Source organism: Pinus tabuliformis, chromosome 7 (assembly GCF_031772625.1).
Source record: "Pinus tabuliformis cultivar Carrire ecotype Pingquan chromosome 7, CPIR1, whole genome shotgun sequence".
Classification (NCBI taxonomy): Eukaryota; Viridiplantae; Streptophyta; class Pinopsida; order Pinales; family Pinaceae; genus Pinus; species Pinus tabuliformis.
The window spans coordinates 1,318,183,975-1,318,202,534 of NC_142293.1; the positions used below are offsets into that span (position 1 = coordinate 1,318,183,975).

The 18,560-nt window shown below is 41.9% G+C and overlaps 1 protein-coding gene across 1 annotated transcript in view; it reads right to left on the reverse strand.

The window, feature by feature from the left end:
- The window catches only part of LOC149252416 (ATP-dependent DNA helicase SRS2-like protein At4g25120), a 429,434-nt gene that overhangs the window by 223,845 nt on the left and 187,029 nt on the right, over positions 1-18,560 (reverse strand). The window contains exons 17-18 of the mRNA XM_089459690.1: positions 9,420-9,486; positions 9,080-9,130 (exon numbers count right to left, since the gene is read on the reverse strand). Of these exons, the coding sequence (XP_089315816.1) occupies positions 9,080-9,130; positions 9,420-9,486 (118 nt within the window). The remainder of the gene's footprint in view (positions 1-9,079; positions 9,131-9,419; positions 9,487-18,560) is intronic.

The following is an 18,560-nucleotide window of genomic DNA, read 5'->3' on the forward strand; positions in this document are numbered from 1 at the left end:
GATTAATACCCTTTAATTATTTTAATTTCCTCAGTTTAGACTTAGGCACCCATTAAAAATAATTAATTATTTTAATAAAACTGTCTTTAGGTAGAATTTCGCAAAATGATTATGGGTATTGTGGAATACATGTGTCGTAGCCTTCCTGCAAATTTTGAGGCTTGGAGCACATCCGATGCTACCAAAAATCAACAAGGGACCACATGGCTGGCTCAAGTGATAGAGAAATGGCACAAAGAGTTAGTAGGAGGCATCACGGGGCTGCCAGCTAAGGCTCATCATGGAGAAAAAAAATTTCCTGGGAATATCACCCACAAAGTAGTGGGTAACAAGGACTATCAATGTTATTATAGTTTTGAAAGTTTAAAAATGTCCTAACCACGTGAGTGTCAGCATTATGATGTGTTTAAAAATAAAAATTAAAAAGGAAAATGCGCTAACAATAGGAGTAGCAGTGCATTTTTGTAAAAATGGTCAGTTAATACTTTGTTTTTTTCCTTTAAACACAGTAATTTTGGGCACGCTTTCCAAACAAATGAAAGCATTTTTTTCAAAGCCGAAAGAGCCTTTTGTACGTAACAGACTCATTAAAAAAACCTCTCTCGGTTTTCTAACATCTATCATGGTTTTGGAGTTTCGAAGGGATCACTAGACCCTATTTTTCAGGAATTCATGAGGAAAAAGCTCATGGACAGTTGTTGACTTGGATGCCACCTCATCAAATTCGACTTGGTGATCCTTATCTCCAGCCATGAATCCAACAACAACATGATCTTTAGATGCAAATAGGATTGGAAAGTTTTATATGCATGTATTTGAGATGTACGCTGTGATTTTTAGACTTTGTAATTAAAGTTTTGCTACAAACTTGCTTTTAGTTAGTTTTTTTTCTTATAAAGATAGGGATTGTGTAATGAAGAAGGGCTGGGAATTTTTGGAAAAACCTTTGATACAGTGTATACTTTTTTATATCAATATATATTACTACGTTCAGCGTTATTTGTTCAGAGTTACAAAGATTCTTGTGTGATAGGTTTCCTATCTGTCTTCTCGCGTCTCTGCTCGGCCCGACTATGCTCGCAGCGTCCCGTCTCTGCTCGCGGCGTCGGCCCGTTAGCTCGCGTCGGCCCCTCTCTGCTCGCGTCGGTCTGCTCGGCCCGTCTCTGCTCGCGGCGTCCCGTCTCTGCTCGCGGCGTTGGCTCGTTAGCCCGCGTCGGCCCCTCTCTGCTCGCGTTGGTCTGCTCGCGTCAGCTCGTTAGCTCGCGTCGGTCCCTCTCTGCTCACGTCGGTCTGCTCGAGTCGATGATTGTCGGCCCATCTACCCTCGCGTCCTGTAAACCCTTGCGTCGGCCCATCTTCCTCGCGGCCCCTGCAAACCCTCGTCTACTCCTGCAAACCCGCGTCCTAACGTCAGCCCCTCTCTTCCATCTTCCATCTTCCATCTTTCGATTAAAATGACAGGTTAACTATGGGTTCCCCGAAGACACACACGAAACCAGAGCACGAGACCCACCTCAGTAACCCCTTCAACAACAGAGGACCTTCCCGTTACCTCCACCAGTGCCTCAACCAGCCGGAAGAGACCTATAGCCCCAGAGACATTGCCATGGAGTCAGACTTCGCCTTCTGGACATCTCAAATCAAACAATTGTTACGTCGGGTAGATTCCCTTGAAACCGAGAATGACAAGCTCCGGGCCGAGGTAAACACACTCAATGACAAAGTTTCCTTTGTGGAAGGGGAAAACTTGTCCCTTCGGAAATCAGTGCAGGAAGACCCCACAGAGACAACTTTGCATGCAGAAATCCAGGAGATCAAGAACAAGCAGGAGGAGATTATATCACAACAGGTCTCCCTCAGACAGGAAACAGAAACACACATCAGCTCATGGGCACAGGTGGTTCGGGGGAAAGACAAATCCTCTCCTATCACAGCAGTAGAGGAAGTTGTACAGGCCAAACTCGTGGAAGAACGATCCCGTAGAGCGAGAGAGCTAAACCTCAAAGTGAGAGGTCTCCCTCTCCCTTTATCTTCAGCAGATCCAATGGAGGTGGCCACAGGATTCTTGAGAGACACCCTCGACATATCCAATATAAGATTAGACAGAGCTTGGCTGGGACAGGACTCCACCTTATTTATCCGATTCCATAATACCACAGATCGTCTATATGCTCTTCGAGCTAAACGGAAGCTATTTGACCTTCCACACAGGATATTCCTAGATGAAGATCTCACTCGGGCACAGGTGGCTGAACTCAAACATGCTAGGGAACAAGTGGCTGCAGCAAGACAAGCGGGAAAATGGGCAGTCATAAGGAACCTCCGTGCGGTCATTCGAGACTCCTTCCCCCCAGGATGGACACCTCGATTAGGCAGTTCCAAATGACGGGTCCGCCTGGGGAGGCGTTGAACAACAGGGATTTCAATTCACTGCTGGAACGGAAATGGGTCTTTTTGGTCTTCACCTGGGCTACTCTACGACGCCCTTGAGTCAGCAGATATCCTCCTAGTAACAGAGACCCACGAGAGCCCAGTTCGGCCTCTCCCAGACATAACGGGGTACCAATGGCATTCAGTATGTAGACAGGAAACAAGGAGCTCAGGGGGGGTCAGAGGGTCAGGGGGAGTAGCGTGCCTAGTCAAAGACGAGCTCAGAGACAGAGTCACAGTGGCAAATACAGATGAGTACGCCAGATACATGTGGATCCGAATCAGAACTGGAGCCCCACCCCTGAGGGATATCTTTATTGCAGTTTGTTACTTCCCCCCAACCACATCTCCGTTTGCCATCCACGACGGTGTAGAAAGGGACCCCTTCACCAACATATACCCAGACATCACTAAATACTCAGCTGATGGAGAAATTATCATTATGGGGGACTTCAATGCCCGTACCAAGGATCATCAGGTCCCACTCCATGACCGGTCCGAGGATGTGTTCTGCACTAGGGGTGTTGACCTGGCTTCAGTAGGCTTGCAGAGGATCTCGGAGGACGCTTTGGGCCCCATCACAGCCTACGGTAGACATCTTTTGCAGTTGGGCGAATCACATGAGCTGATAATTTTGAACGGCCTCTCGCGCTTCCCAGAATCCCACTTCTTCACATGTAGGCCTCATGGAGGAGGGGCTAGTGTGGTGGATTACGCCTTAACCGGTCGAACACTGCTCCCTTTTATCCGGAATCTCTCCGTATCACCCATCCCTCTAGCCGACCACGCACTGCTTTCACTTTCTCTTCAGTTTGATCCCCCCCGACCAACCCACCCCCCACCCCGATCCCCGGGTAGAACCATCTTCCGTTTTGATGAGGGTGACCCCGACATTTTCTCCTCCTCACTCCGACAAATCCTCCCCGACACGGATGACTTCTCCCGTCTCGAGACTGTTTCGGATAAGTACCACTGTCTCTCCTCGGCAATCTGGGAGTCGGCGCTTAAATCCTTTCCCCACTCCATTCGGACCACCTCGACCTCCCGCAAGACAGGAACTTCCCCTATGAACAAATGGTACGATACAGAGTGTAAACTCCTCCACCAGGATCTCCGCCAAGCCTTCCGTCAGTCCCTTCCCTCATACTCTGCCATCCAAAAGAATTACCGTCGCCTCCTCCGCCACAAAAAACGACAGTTCATCTCCCAACAAAGACGGGAGCTTTCCGCCCTCCTTACCCATTCCCCCAAGCAATTCTGGGGCAAGATCCTCCCCCGACGCTCTCCTCCTCCCGCTGATCTCGACCCAGTCTCCATGTTCTCACACACCTCCCGCCTTTACGACATTCCCGGACAGTCCCAGATCCAAGTCACATCTCCTCCCCTCTCCTGCCACCTGTTCACCGATAAAGATGTCAGGGAAGCCATCTGGGCGATGAATAGCAGCAAAGCAGCGGACGAGGAAGGATTCCAAGCCGAATTCTTCAAACAAGGCCTCCGACCCTTAGTCGGATACCTGGCAGATCTCTTCAACCATGTGGTCCGAGAAGGGTTCCCCCCCATATGGTCCCACCATATTATATATCCCATCCATAAGTCAGGGGATACCTCGGACCCCAACAACTACAGGACAATTATGGTGGGTCATACATTCTCAAAACTCTATGCCACTATCCTTCATAGAAAGCTTTTCGGCGATTTCGAAGAAAGAGATCTCAGGGCCAGAGGCCAAGCTGGTTTCAGGCCAGATCATCAGACCATTGACCACATCTTTACACTCCGTGCTGTGATCGAGGAAGCACGCCACCGGTCCTCGAAGGTGTACTGCTGCTTTGTGGACTTCCGGAAGGCTTTTGATTCAGTCCCGAGAGAGGATCTTCTACAGCGACTCAAAGACATCAATACCTCAAACTCCCGGCTGACTGCTGTTATGCGTCTTTACGAGTCTGTCCTGGGCCGTCTTCGCACTGTGGGGGGACTATCTGAGTTCATCCGGAGCACGATTGGAGTTAAGCAGGGGTGCCCGCTCTCCCCCACCCTATTTGGGATATATATTGATGAGCTCGAAGCCTTTCTGCGGGAACACATACAGGAGTCTGACGGTTGCTATCTTCATCAGGTTTTGATCTATATCTTACTCTTTGCAGATGACATTGCACTCTTATCCTCATCACTAGAAGGTCTCCAGAGGCAGCTGGATGCATTAGCCCTATTCTGTGATCTCCGGAAATTGACAGTGAACCTGAGCAAGACAAAGGTAATAGTCTTCAACGGGACGAAGAAGTCTCAGGATCTCCGATTTCTCTTCAAGGGAGAGAAAGTGGAGATTACCAATAGCTACACGTACTTGGGAGTACAGTTTTCGGGCCCCCGGTTCAGTATGCGGCCAGCTCTGCAACCTCGGATCAATAAGGGGTATGGCTCTCTAGCCATTTTAGAGAGACAATGTTTCTGCCATCACTTCCAGGACATCTCGTCAAAGTTGAGCCTTATGGACGCCCTGATCTGACCCATGGTCCTGTATGGATCGGAAATTTGGGGCCCCTCCTTGCTTGAGTCAGATTGGGCAGCAGTTGAGAGAGTCCAAACCCTTCTCCTCCGACATATTATCCGTTGCAAGCATACTATCCCACAACAAATCATACTGGCCGAATTTGGTGCACAGCCCTTCCGCCTTGAGACAGCCTTCAGACTGGTCTCCTTTCTTCACCGAGCCCGGAGCTTCGCAGATACATTGAAAGGACGCGACAGGTACCCTTATCTAGCCTACTGCTCTTCTGAGGCCATCGACCGCACCCAACCAGGAAAAGCCAAGTGTTGGTATACAGGGGTCTCGAAGTTCCTCGAGGCAGTGGGACTCCATATAGATCATCTCCCCCCCTTTCGGTATTCCCTGAACGCCCCCAGAGGACTCCCCCCCAGGCAGGAACTAAATAAGATCATCAAGGAAGACATCTACAGGCAGTTTATCCAGGTCACACGGATTAACCCCACGGGGGGCCTGCGCCCAAAGATGGCTTTCTATGCAGAGCACTTCTTGAATATCAGAGACGGGCTTATAGTTCGCCCCCAGTACACACTTCGACATTGGATGCATGCTCTTTGGATCCCCCTCGGGCAGTTCAGAGTTGAATCACATAGGCTTCGGGTAGAGACAGACCACCAGATAGAGAGAGTTGACAGGACTTGCCAACTATGCCATACACAGGAGGTGGAAACCGAATGGCACTTCATCTTCGGTTGTCCGATATATTATGAGATCAGAGGTCGCTACCACTGTCTGTTCAGAGGACCACAGAACCTATCCAGCTTCTTCAGCTACACGGACCAGAGATGCGTCGCACTTTACATCCAGGAGACTCTTAAGCATCGGGAGCATATCCTCCAGCCTCCCGTCCGACCCAACACTACTCGTCAGATCACCTCTTTCTTCAGCATACTCCCCTCAGCCCGAGGAGTTAAGAGATCAACCAGTCCGAGTACCGATCAATCCGGCTCACACAGATCGACAGACCCTCGTTCAGTTAAGAGGAGAGGCCCCTTGCTTACGAGGGCCCAGCAGCAGAACCGTTCTAGGCATCTCCCCGAGAGGCGGCCCAAGATCGTTAGATCACGGAGACAACACAATGGGAGGCAACCAGCGCCCACCGCTTCAAACCAACAAACCTTACTGAACTACCCACAGTTCTTTTCTCTCGGCCTCGGATGTTAGGAGTAGCGGACTCCCACATCCGCGTCCCCAGGGTCTTCTTCACCAGTGATCCTACGACGCAGTCTAGAGATCAACAGGCGTGGCCGGGATCGGAGCTCCATACGCTCTTCCCAACCCGCCTCGTTTTAGTTTCTATCTTCCTTTCAGCATTTGTCTTTCTGAGGAGACCGATTGGTTCTCCTACTGGGCACGGCCCCTTATGTAACCGGCAGTCCCGTTGACCTACTTTGTGGTCATTCGTTGGACATTAATAAAATTATCTTATCTTATCTTATCTTATCTACATTTTGGAAATCAAGTTTGTAAAGTTGAACTCTCTTTGTCAGCTCAAATTTACTATTGCCAAGCTGCTATATGTTTTCCACTTAAATATCTTTAACAAAATTCATTAATTGCTCTATTTTTGGTATTTATCTCTATTTGCTTCTACCACAGCTAAATGATAAATTGTCTAAGAAAGTTGTTGCTACCTTGCCTTTGTATTTTGTTCATATATCTTGCTAGCAGTAATGGACTCCATGCCCAATGGTTTTTCCTGTCCTTTTCCATACCAACGTTGCTTAAATCCAATTAGAACTAGTCGATGTGTTGAATACATAACCAATCATTTTGACTGCATTATAGAAGGGATCCCCCTTCAGATTTTAAGGGCTAGCTTTCAATTCAAGAGATTGGTTAGAGGTTACCTAGTTTTTCCCACAGTCAAGGTTTTCTCTGGGTGATAACACTTCCAAAGGTTGTCGCCTCCTTCCAATGGGAGTTGGTAAACCAGGGGTTGTAGCCCTTCCAGCTGTAGCTGGTAAAGCCGGAAGTTATAGCTCCCTTTCAAGATCTAAATAAATTGTTAATACAAATCTCATGTACTTCTAATGTGATATGATTGGTTAATGCTTTGTGATATTAAATTGTAAGAAAAAGTGAAATACTAATTCACCCCCTTCTCAGTGTTTCCACCATATTTTCATGTATGTTTCTCTAATGGAACATGCCTTTGTGGCACCTTCATAGTTTTCAAGGAAAAAGTACATATTTGAAGACATTTCTCATCACATGGGTTCATCTTACATCCCACGAGGCATTTTCTACATATGTTGAGGCATACTCATCATTGTTATTGTCTTTTGGCATCATCAACAACGAAACAAAGATGTTTCTAGAGAATGGCACCATCATTCTTATGCAATGAAATCCCCATGTATCCATCAAAATAATGAGTGTTGCTTCCTTGAAGAGATTTTGACCATCATGAGAGTCAACAAACAGGTTTATAGAGAACTTCCCTCCTTAATATAGGCATCTATCACCTAAGAACCTTCTCAGAATGGCTAAAGACTCTTCAAGGAAGCAACATGCATCATTTTGATGGATACATAGTGGTTTTCATGGCATACTCAAGGGACACATGCAAAAGAATAGAAATGCCTTAGTCAAGCTACTGACACTTGGCATTCATATCATGCATAGCATAACGGAGGACATTTTGAGGGGCACTACATTTAAAAACATCAAGAACAGTTGCTTTGTGTCCTCCTTACAAAGAAGAGCAAATATCTTTCCATAGAGTGCCCGAATTACCACCAAAACAATGCCAATAGATGCACAGTAGCCACAACATTTTTTGCATGAATGAGATTTCCCCCCAAGCTTAATTGAAATCTTGTAGAAGGAAAAAGTGAATAGTCAAGCTCAATGAAAGGTTTCTTCATCTCTCATTTCTCTTGCATAGATAACCAGGGTTTTCCAAGTACTGCCATTGTATGTTGCTCCTGAAATAATCCTTGCAAAAGGACATTATTGCTCCAAAAAGAGAGCATACAGGCAGAAGCAAAATCATCCTTAACTCTTGATGTAACCTTCTACGATTAAAGATGTCAGCTGCTGGAATATTCTGGTTATAGTTATCCATTCAATCATTGAAAAAATATAATCTGTAGTACGTTATGGCTCCTTAATCTCATGGAGAAATCAAATTTGAAGATATGATGTGTTGTTGGCTGATCATTGAATTACAAGGATGTCATACATAATCTACTTCATCTAGGATTTTTTTATAACTATTGATTTCTCTATTCTTCATCATTGCACATTATTACTTCACAGTAATCACATGGTTGTGACGATGCATCTTACATAAGGTTTCTCACTTATTCTTGCACAATCTAAAAATTTGTTTTTGCACTAATTGTAGAACATCAATGCATGTCTTATTTATCTCTTATCCATCATAATCAAGCCATCTTGCTCTGTGATTTTAACTCCATAGCTTAATGGATAGAAACCGGTTTTGACAGTCCATCACTTTATTACATAAATCTAAAAGTAACTTAATTCTACAAATCTGATTTTTATATCGGGCTTTGCAAGGACAAATTTGTAGTCCTAATAGGGAATCCCTGCTTGTGCCAGATAAGAACTGGCCTAAATTGATGACGACTCCAAACAAGGTGACAAGGAGTCATCTCCTCCAGTTGCCCTAGGATTTCTGATTCGTGGTTGTACTTATCTTTTGTGCAGATCCTGGAGGTAACGCAACAATTCTCACAGTCCCAAAAACAATGAAATTTACACTTTCCATTACTCCCAAATTCAGTTTAATCCATAATCGAGATTCTACATAGATAGTATTTTTTATGAAAGTTCGCAGAATACTTTTAGATCTTGGAAATTGGAATATGAATAAACTATGGTTAAATTATTATCTTCTCTGGATGAAGCATCAATGCTTAAACATTCAAATGTAAGTTATGTTATAAAAGGTATTTTGATTACTAATACAAGCCACTGATTTGAATTTGGCAGATATTTTAATTATTTCACAACAATTGCCATCGCCTTTAATCCCCTTTCAATACATTAGTCATCTCCTTGTTCATGCATTGAAGATTATTTTGCTTTACAATTTCAAAATGTTATTTTACCCATTACCAAGTAACAAACCTGAGGTATAAAGTTAACAGCTGAAGTTACAATAGCTGACAGAGATCGTTCCTGTCCCAAACAACAACAAAATTAACATTTTATCTTCAAAGGCATGTATCTTGTATTACAAAACTAATAGTTTTATTACTAAATCCCTCAAAATTAAACTTTACAATTCTAAGAGTTTTGATATTCTACAGATTGTCTTGACTTCGTCAGAGTGTGACTTTCAAAATTTAAATGCCTTTAAAATACTCTAAAGGTTGCCACTGTTTTCAGTGAACAAAATCCGTAGCAGATTGCACAAATCTAAGCATTGAAAGAAAGCTACTTGCAAATTTGCAGCTTAAAACCTTACCTTGCGTACAAGCTTATAAATGGTGTCAATAATAAAGAGCACTCTGCGACCTTGGGCAAGTTGCCGCCTGAAGAGAAAATATGAAAGGCTATCTCAATATTGGGACAAGATAAAGACATAAAAAAAATGAATAATTTTCTTCACATTCAGCACGAAAACACCACAACTCACATACGTAGTCACACATGACCAGACCAACACCCATCAGAACACACTTCTACCCTGGCATCAACCAACCTAGCAGTACTAGCCATATCAAAACGATAACATTCTTCATTGGTATCAATAAAAACTTAAAAGTAATCAACAGATTCAGAAGAAGCAGCACATTTAACTATTCTGTTGCCAACGTTAACCTTAGAATCAAGATATCCACTTACACATCTTCTATCCGTTGTCTATGTGTATCAACCTTGACAAGGTATCATACAACACCATTCATATCCAGTCAAAAGAAAAATGCACAGGAAAAGTAAAAGAAATTTTATGTGAGTTAAATGGGATAGATGCCAACATTGATCTTAGAATCAAGACATCCACTTGTCCATCTACTAACCGTTGTCTGTGTGTATCAATGTTCACAAGGTATCTTATCTATATTTTACAACACCATTCATATGCAGTAAAAAAGAAAATACACAGGAAAAGTAAAAGTACCTTTAAGCGAGTTAAATCGGATAAATGCTAGCCATGAAGCACATTCCATGCACTTTTCAACAGGACAAAACTTCCTCAAAAGTACAAACTATACAACCTCAAGTTCATAAATTTATAAAGATTATACACCAAATTAAACATACATTTTAAAGCCAAAAAAGATATAGGCACAACAATATCATGACATAAGTCTCCAAGAAGAGGAGAAGCCAATGTTGCACGAAGCGGGTGCATTTTTGAGAAGTGAAGCACCGGAAGGGCTGTTTTTCAAAAATCCTCTGAACCAAAGAATCCTGGAAATGTCTTATAACTATATATATATATCAGTGTCGAAAAAGTCGCGATAAAATCGGCAAAGTCCGATTTTTTGGGCTAGACAATTTTATCAACCGATTTTTTCAAAAACAAAAAAAAAACCGCGATTTTATCGGAAAAAAGGGGATGTTATCGGGAGTCGATCGAAAAACTCGTGAAGCCCGCCCAGGCCACAGATAAGTGAGGGAAAAGGCCGAAAATCACACTCATTTTTCACTCTTCTTTCTGCCATTCGTCCCTGTGGAGAGAGGAGGTGTTTGCCATTGCCCAAGAGGAGGAGATTTACTAGTTTTGTGGTGTGGATTTGGAGATTTGTCCACTGCTCAACATGAGAGACTCAAGGTGCCAATTTGCTGCTGCCAGGTATGTATTTTAATTTCTCTCTGTCTTTGTTACACAAATGGCTTCTTAAATCTTTCTATTAGTTTGTTTTTAGCTTAGTTTTGCTTAGAAATTTGAATCAAAACATTGTTTAGAATCTAGATTGAATCAAAACTTCAAAATGTTTAGATTGTTTACATGTTTCAAGAATCAAAAATTCAAACCCTTGTTTAGTGAATCTGAGTGTGTTCAAGTGAGTGAGAAGAGGCATTTAAAATTTAAAATTAACAATTACATTTGTGTTTGCTTCTTATGTGATGGGCATTTTTTTAGTTTTCTAAAAAAAATTGTGCACTAGGTTCAAATTCAAGTTCAAAGTTTCAAACAAAATGCCGAGGAATTTGGACCCTATGTGGGAATATGGTGAACCTGATCCTATACCCGACAGTGCAGGGGTCAATAGACAATATTTGACATGCAAGTTGTGTGGCAAACATATGTCAGGGTGTATCAGCAGATTAACTTTCCATCTAGGGCAAATTTCGGGGCAAAATATAGAACTTTGCCAAAATCCAACTCCAAAAATCATCTGGCTGGCCATTAAATCATTGATTGATAAAGAGGAGGGCAAAGACAACAAGGCAGCGGTAAAAATCCAACTTGTAGGGGCCTTGGGAGTGGGGGGAGTTAGAGTGGTTCTTAGACGTCACATTCCACACCCACATGACCCAACCCCTCAACTTTCTCATCTTTTTTTGTTCCTAGAACCACACTTGGTGCACAACCTGACATCAAATCGGCACTTAAAAAAAGGAAAAGGCAGACGCTGACAGGTTGGTCAGTAAGTGTCTTCTATGGACTGATGTGCCTTTCAACATTGTCGAGACCAACCCATTCTACCAACCTATGTTTGATGTTGTTGATGTTGTTGGTGTTGTTGGCCCGGGGTACAAAGCCCCACCTTTGCAAAGTTGAGAGGGCATGTTCTTCAAAATGAAAAGGTTGATTGCACTGCTAGATTGGAGGAGTTTAAGGAATCATGGGAAGAGACTGGATGCACAGTCATGTTAGATGGTTGACCTGACCAGAAGGGTAGGACCCTTCTTAACTTCCTAGTTAGTTGTCCCAAGGGGACAATGTTTATGAAATCTATTGATCCATCTGCACACATTAAAGATGCACGTTTATTATGTGAGTTGTTGGACACCTTCATTCAGGAAGTTGGTCCACAAAATGTTGCCCAAGTCATAACGGACAACCCTGCAAATTATGTTGTTGCTAGCAGGTTGCTTATGGAGAGGTATCCTAACTTGTTTTGGACACCTTGTGCTACTCACTGTATTGACTTGATGTTGGAGGATATAGGTAAAATTCCTTTTGTGATGGATATTGTTGAATCATCCAAGAGCATAACAAAATTTATATATAATCATACATCTATGCTTAACTTGATGAGAATATCCACCAACAACAAAGAGTTGGTGCATCCTGCAATTACATGATTTTCCACTTCTTTCATATCTCTTCAATCTCTGTTGAATTCTATGTGGGATGTGAAGAGCATGGTTCTTTCACAAGATTGGTGTGCTTTATCTATTAGCCACAAACTAGAGGGAGAGGGCATATGCAAACTAGTTTCATATGATCAGAGCTTTTGGGCAGGAGTAGAGGAGGTGTGTGCCAATTCAGAACCTTTGTTAAGGGTTCTTCAGTTGGTTGATGGAGACAAGCCCACAATGGGCTACTTGTATGAGGCCATGGATAGGGCCAAAGAAGTCATTCATGCCTATTATGAAGATAAGGGAGACAAGGAGTTACAGAAACAACGGTTGGTATGGAGAGTGATTGATGAGCACTGAAACAATACCCCATTCATGTTGTAGGTATCTACCTCAACCCCACATTTTCTTACTCATGTGGTTTCAGATTTGATGCCGAGGTGATGGATGGATTCCTCACTTTTGTTGAGAGGATGGTGGCATCTAAGCAAGGATGTGAACAAATTTCTAAAGAAATGGAGATATATAGGATGATAGGTGCCACATTTGGTTTTACCGTGGCTATTAAAAATAGGACAACCAAAATGCCAGGTAAGCTTCAATTTGTTTCAAATTTCAAATTTCATATTCATTATCTCTTCATAATTGGCTTCAAGTTTAGAATTTCAATGTTTTAAATTTTCTTTTTATGTTTCTCATTTTTCTTTTAACTTGTAGATGCTTGGTGGACAAGCTATGGTGGCAGAGTACCCCATCTCCAAAAGCTTGACATTCAAGTGCTCAGCCAAACACGCAGGTCCTCTAGGTGTGAGCGCAACTGGAGTGTATTTGACAAAATACACAGCAAAAAGCGCAACGGGTAAAAAAAATTCGAATTAAATTTTTGAATTCATTTTATTAGTTTTAATATTTAAATTTTCTAAGTACTAATTTACAATCTATGACCCTAATACAGATTGGAGTCCAAACGCCTCAATGACATGATCTACGTCTACTATAATCTCTAATTGTGGGTGAGACAACTTCAAAAAACTCCTGATGAGGAAGCCATCTCATTGGACAATATTGATACCATTGTTGCATGAAGGGTTGAGACTAAAAGGCCTGCCATGGACTCAACCCTGATTGGTTAAATGTGATCCAGAGGCACTAGCAGCAGAGTAAGTAGCAGTTGCAAGGGAGGGAAAGCCAGAGGTAGAGGAGAAGGAGGAGGAGGAGGAGTAAGGTCAGGAGGCAGAGCAAGAGGAGGAGGAGGAGGAGGAGGTGACACCATCTAGGAAGGGCAGCAACAAAGGACAGAGGCCACCTCTTTTTTTTGCTTCTAAAGGACAATAGAGTCCATTTGTAGCCCCACAGGCAGGGCCTTCTTTCTCTAGACGAAAAGGCAAAGCCATTCCCTATTACCGTGAAAGGGGCAGAGGATCTCAGTGACTAATTACTTTATGACGTAGATGACTCATGATATACATTTATTATTTTTTTGTTGATATTTTAACTCTTGAGAGTTGACACAGAGTCAGGACTCAGGATTTAGGACTTGATTCACTATTTTGATATGTGATGTAGCACAAGACTTCTTATACATGTTATATATTAGCTTCCTTTAATGTTTATGTGGAAATGCATTTATTTGATGTTTTGGATACTTTAAATGCTAAAATAAAAAAATAAAAAAATGAATATTTTTGTATTTTTTAATTTTGCCGAGTTTTTGCCAATTTTTTCAAAAACCTCCCAACTTTAACGACTTTTTCAATTTTTGGACCCTTGCTGATTTATTCCCGAGGTTGACTTTTTCCACAAACACACACACACACATATATATTCAAAAAGTACATCCATAATGTCAAATCAGTTGCAGAATATATGAAAGCATTCATATTTGTACATAAATCAAGATAAATATGGCATCCATAGTAGATTAATGATTAATTATTCGAGTATCAACCATCTAGAATCTAGATTCTATCATTACAAACAAACACACAAATCTTTAAGTCATATAATAGAAGGTAGACGATCAACATATGGAATGAAATAGATTATCTAGAAATTGTCAACAATAACATGATTAAACAATTATATCTACAAAATTGGCCATCTACACACCAAATTATCTAGATCAAAAGGTCCAAAACAATAAATTGAGCTAGTTGCTAAACATCTCTCTACAAAAGAAGTGTTCACCAATTGTGAAAGCACCCATGTTGCCAAATGTTGTAACTATGGGACAAAACCAACATGTGTGTTAGACCACTCCTTGACAAACAACGTTCCACCATCATTTGTATCAAGAACCTCATCATTAGTATCACTACAAAGTCAGTTTCTTCAAAGTGAAAAGGCATGTTTCTAAAGGAAAAGGAAGAAAGCATCTCTTTTCAAGTAAAAACAAATAATTCAAGATTCTAAGGGAGATGTTGGAGGCTTATGGATATAGTTGTGGATGGTTTGAAGGCAAGTCAATGGAACATTAAACCGTTTCTAACCATTGGAGGGTTACTTGTTGAATGAAGTTGTCAAAGGCATCATGAAATTGTCAGTAATGTCGAAGGAATAACTTAACACATATTGATTGATGACAAAGGAAGGCAAAATGCAAATCCAGAAAGCCCTAATTTGCCCCAAATGAATGGGTCTACTGTTAAATATCAAATTTATTCTCGAGGTCAACTCTTCTTAAAACGGTGACCAAGACAGCTTTTAAATGAACTAAAACAAGGCTAAAAAATGTAATTTAAGAAGCCCAAATCCCCCACACAGATCGGCCTAGTTCAGGGTTATTTCCAAAGACAAAACTTGAACAATTTGGTAAGCTCAGCGCAGCCATCAAGCCTAATCTGTGGCATATAAAATACAACTAGACTTTGGCTCATTTACAAACCAAATGAGCAATGGATTACTTCTGAAAACTCGCAGAGATAAGTTGCAGGTCGAGATAGTAAAGGAGATATTAGTAAGGCAAAGTTTTTTGGATTGATTTTGTGAGAATTTCAGTGGAACAACAACACATTTATTTAAGGGTTTCTTGTGACGTTTTTCTGAGCCATTCTTCAACAATTTTGAGACAGATTTAGGGCTTGATTTAGGGCACGGGTTGCTCTCTTTTGTATTGGCTTGGTTCAAGTTGTGCGCTAGTAAAAGCCCCATATTAGGGCATCCAATCAACTCAAGTTACTCTATTGTTCCAAACATAGACTGGCAGGTGTTAAGGGGACTATAAATTATTGAAGAAAGACCTTAGGCCGAGATCATCCTCTGTAGTCCATAACCTTCAGGCAAGATTAAATTACAGCTGAGTTATTGTCAAGACCAAGCCTCAGCATAAGACTGTCCGAGCTTCAGGATATATTTACGGAGTTAGGGCACAATTTTGAACGACTTTGTTAAAGTCGAGCTTCAAGTCTAATATTGATAAAATTGTGACAAAATTCAAGAGATTTTGTGTTGGGTTATTCTAAATTGTGGATGGTAGCAGAGGGTCGGGATTTGGGCATTGTTGAAGGGTAAGTCTTGATAGTTGAAAGATCAGTTGCAAGAAGTGACAATGTGTTGATATGCCTGTGTTTTCTAAGACCAAGTTCGACACTACAAGAAGTTGGTCATAGGGAAAACTAGTGGCACATTGGTTTGGGCCTGTGGAAGCAGTCTAAGAACAAGAGTTGCGGTGACAACAGAATTGTGGATGACTGCAAGCAGTGACTGTTCAATGACATTATTGCAGTGAAAGTGCCATGATAATGATTTGTTGAAGAGGATTGAGTATGTTGTAAGTGGGCCATTGTCCCCGGTACGGGAGCCCATGGTCTTTATTCTTATCTTTTATCTTACATGGGATTGATGTCTTCTGTGGTTTGGTGCCACGAATTCACTAAGTTGGTGCTTAGTTGAGCAGGTTGGAGCCTACAAAGTTGTTGAGTTAGTCCTCAACTAAGTCCCCTGACACGGGACACGAAGGACACGAGGATTCGAGTGTTGGGCACGGACACGTTGACCCCTCGAAACAGGACACGTTAAGACACGTTATATATTATTTTATTAAATATATATATATATATATATATATATATATATATATATATATATTAAAAATTAGATATTTCTTACACAAATTCTCATTCATGATACAAATTCATTGATTCAAACATAGATCTTCATCTAGATGTAAGTTTTACAAAGTAACATTATGCATACAAATACAATTGTGACATAATACATATTCATCAATGATCCAATAGGAGAAAGACAAGATATTGTAGTTTTCTCATTAAGTCATCAAAATCAAAATGTGTTACATAGGTAGTAGCAATGCCAATGGCAAATAGAAATAGCAAATACAAAACAACTACAAGCCTCAAGGCAGTAGGTAGCTCATGAGTCATCAATCCTCATCATCAAAATCAGCATCATTGTACTCATCATCATGGTCACCACTGCTCTCCTCTGTTGCATCCTCCTCCTTTGTATCCAATGTCATCTTTGCATCTGTTGGTGTGGAGGATGACCCCTCTACAGTATCACCATCATCAAAAGTGACAGCGTCTAGCACTGGCTCATTCAAATCCAAGTTGGCCAATGCCAACTCAACACTGTTGTCCAAACCCATATCATCAGGAAAGATATCCCACATATTTGTCTTTCCTTCAACTACTCATCCCTCTGTCTGTAAATAAGACGAAGGTTGGTGTGCACATACACCATTGTCTCTGCCTTGGACTGCTCAAGCCTACTCTTCTTGACACTAAACAAATTCTCATATGTGCTCCAATTCCTCTCGCAACAAGAGGATGAAATCACCTGAGACAGGAGCCTCATGGCTAACTGTTGTAGAGGAGGGTGTGTTGCCCCATGAGTTGCCCACCAAGAATAGGGCTTCTTAGCCCCCCTGTCTCTAATCACATCATATCCTGCAAATCGACCAGTGCCAGTGGAAAACTCTGCAAAGGCATCCTCCACCTCATCAAGGGATGCTCTATCCTGAAAAATCTGCCTCAATGCATCTTTCCTCCCCTGTGAAATTTCACCATCCATGTGAGGAGGGAATCTATGGGAAGGTCCACCATTCAACCACTCATGGTTGTAATATTTTGGGTTCAATGAGTGAGCCAAACAATGTAAAGGTGTGCAATTCTTGTCCCATCTGCTGACAAGAATATCCTGTATGGTGGTGAAGAAGGCCTTTGATGATGTCTCATACTCGGGGCACTCACTCTGTAAAATAATGCTCCTCACAGACTCAATCATGGAATCCCATCCCTCATAAACCTCTCCTAGGATGGGTTGGTCTATATCTACAAATCGAAGCAAAGAAATGATAGGGTTCATGATCTGAATAAGTAGATCTACCCTCTCCCACCAAGCATCATCTAACACTGTGTCCTTCACTCTTTTTTAGGCTGCTTGATCTATCTTTCTCCAAAAAGACCAAAACTCTGAAATAACCATGGCCCCAAGAGCGGTCTTGACCTCCCTCAACCTCTTCAACATAATGAATGAAGAGGCAAACCGTGTATCCGCAATCTTCACCAACGATAGATTGGTGTACTCCTTGTAGATAGTGAGGGCATTTGTATGATTTTGTACAAAGTTGTGGATATGTCGTGCATCCTCAATAATGCTTCCAATCCAAAGCACATCAAAAGCAATAGATTTAAGTGCTAAATTCAAAGAATGGACAATGCAAGGTGTCCAAAATACTTGTGGATATTTAGCTTCCACAATCATGCCAGCAGCCTTGCAAACAGGTGCATTATCTGTAATGATTTGCACACAAGAATCAACACCTACATCTTCAATAACTTTAATAAACAACTCACCCATATATTGTGCATCCTTGTATTGTCCAAGCACATCCACTGATTTCAAGAAGACACCATGAAGTTGATGAGTGGGTGTTGTACTGGATCTGTCCATCCATCAGAAACAATGCTAACCCTAGATGTTGGCCTTGCTGATTTAATAGGCTCAAGCATTTTGTCCACCTCTTTCTTTTCCTTCGATAACAATGTGGTTCTAAGCTTCTCTGACCCAGGAGGCACATATCCCGATGGAGCCCCTTGAGTTAGAGCTCGGCAAATCTCAATAAATAAAGGTGAACGTGCAATATTAAGGAATATGAAGTTCTAATAGAAAAAAAATGCAATGCTGAGATCATGCTCTTCCCGTTTCTCCTTCTGAAAAATCTTGTCCACTGGACCAAGTGCCATTGCCTTTCCTTTTATTGCTTGTCCCCCACCAAAACTCTCAAATAGAAATTTGTTGGTTATTTTCCTCAAGAATGGAAGGGGGTCTTCATTCTTGTTTTTTTAGATGTTGCAGCCACCTTTGCCATACAAACCTTGGCCTCTTT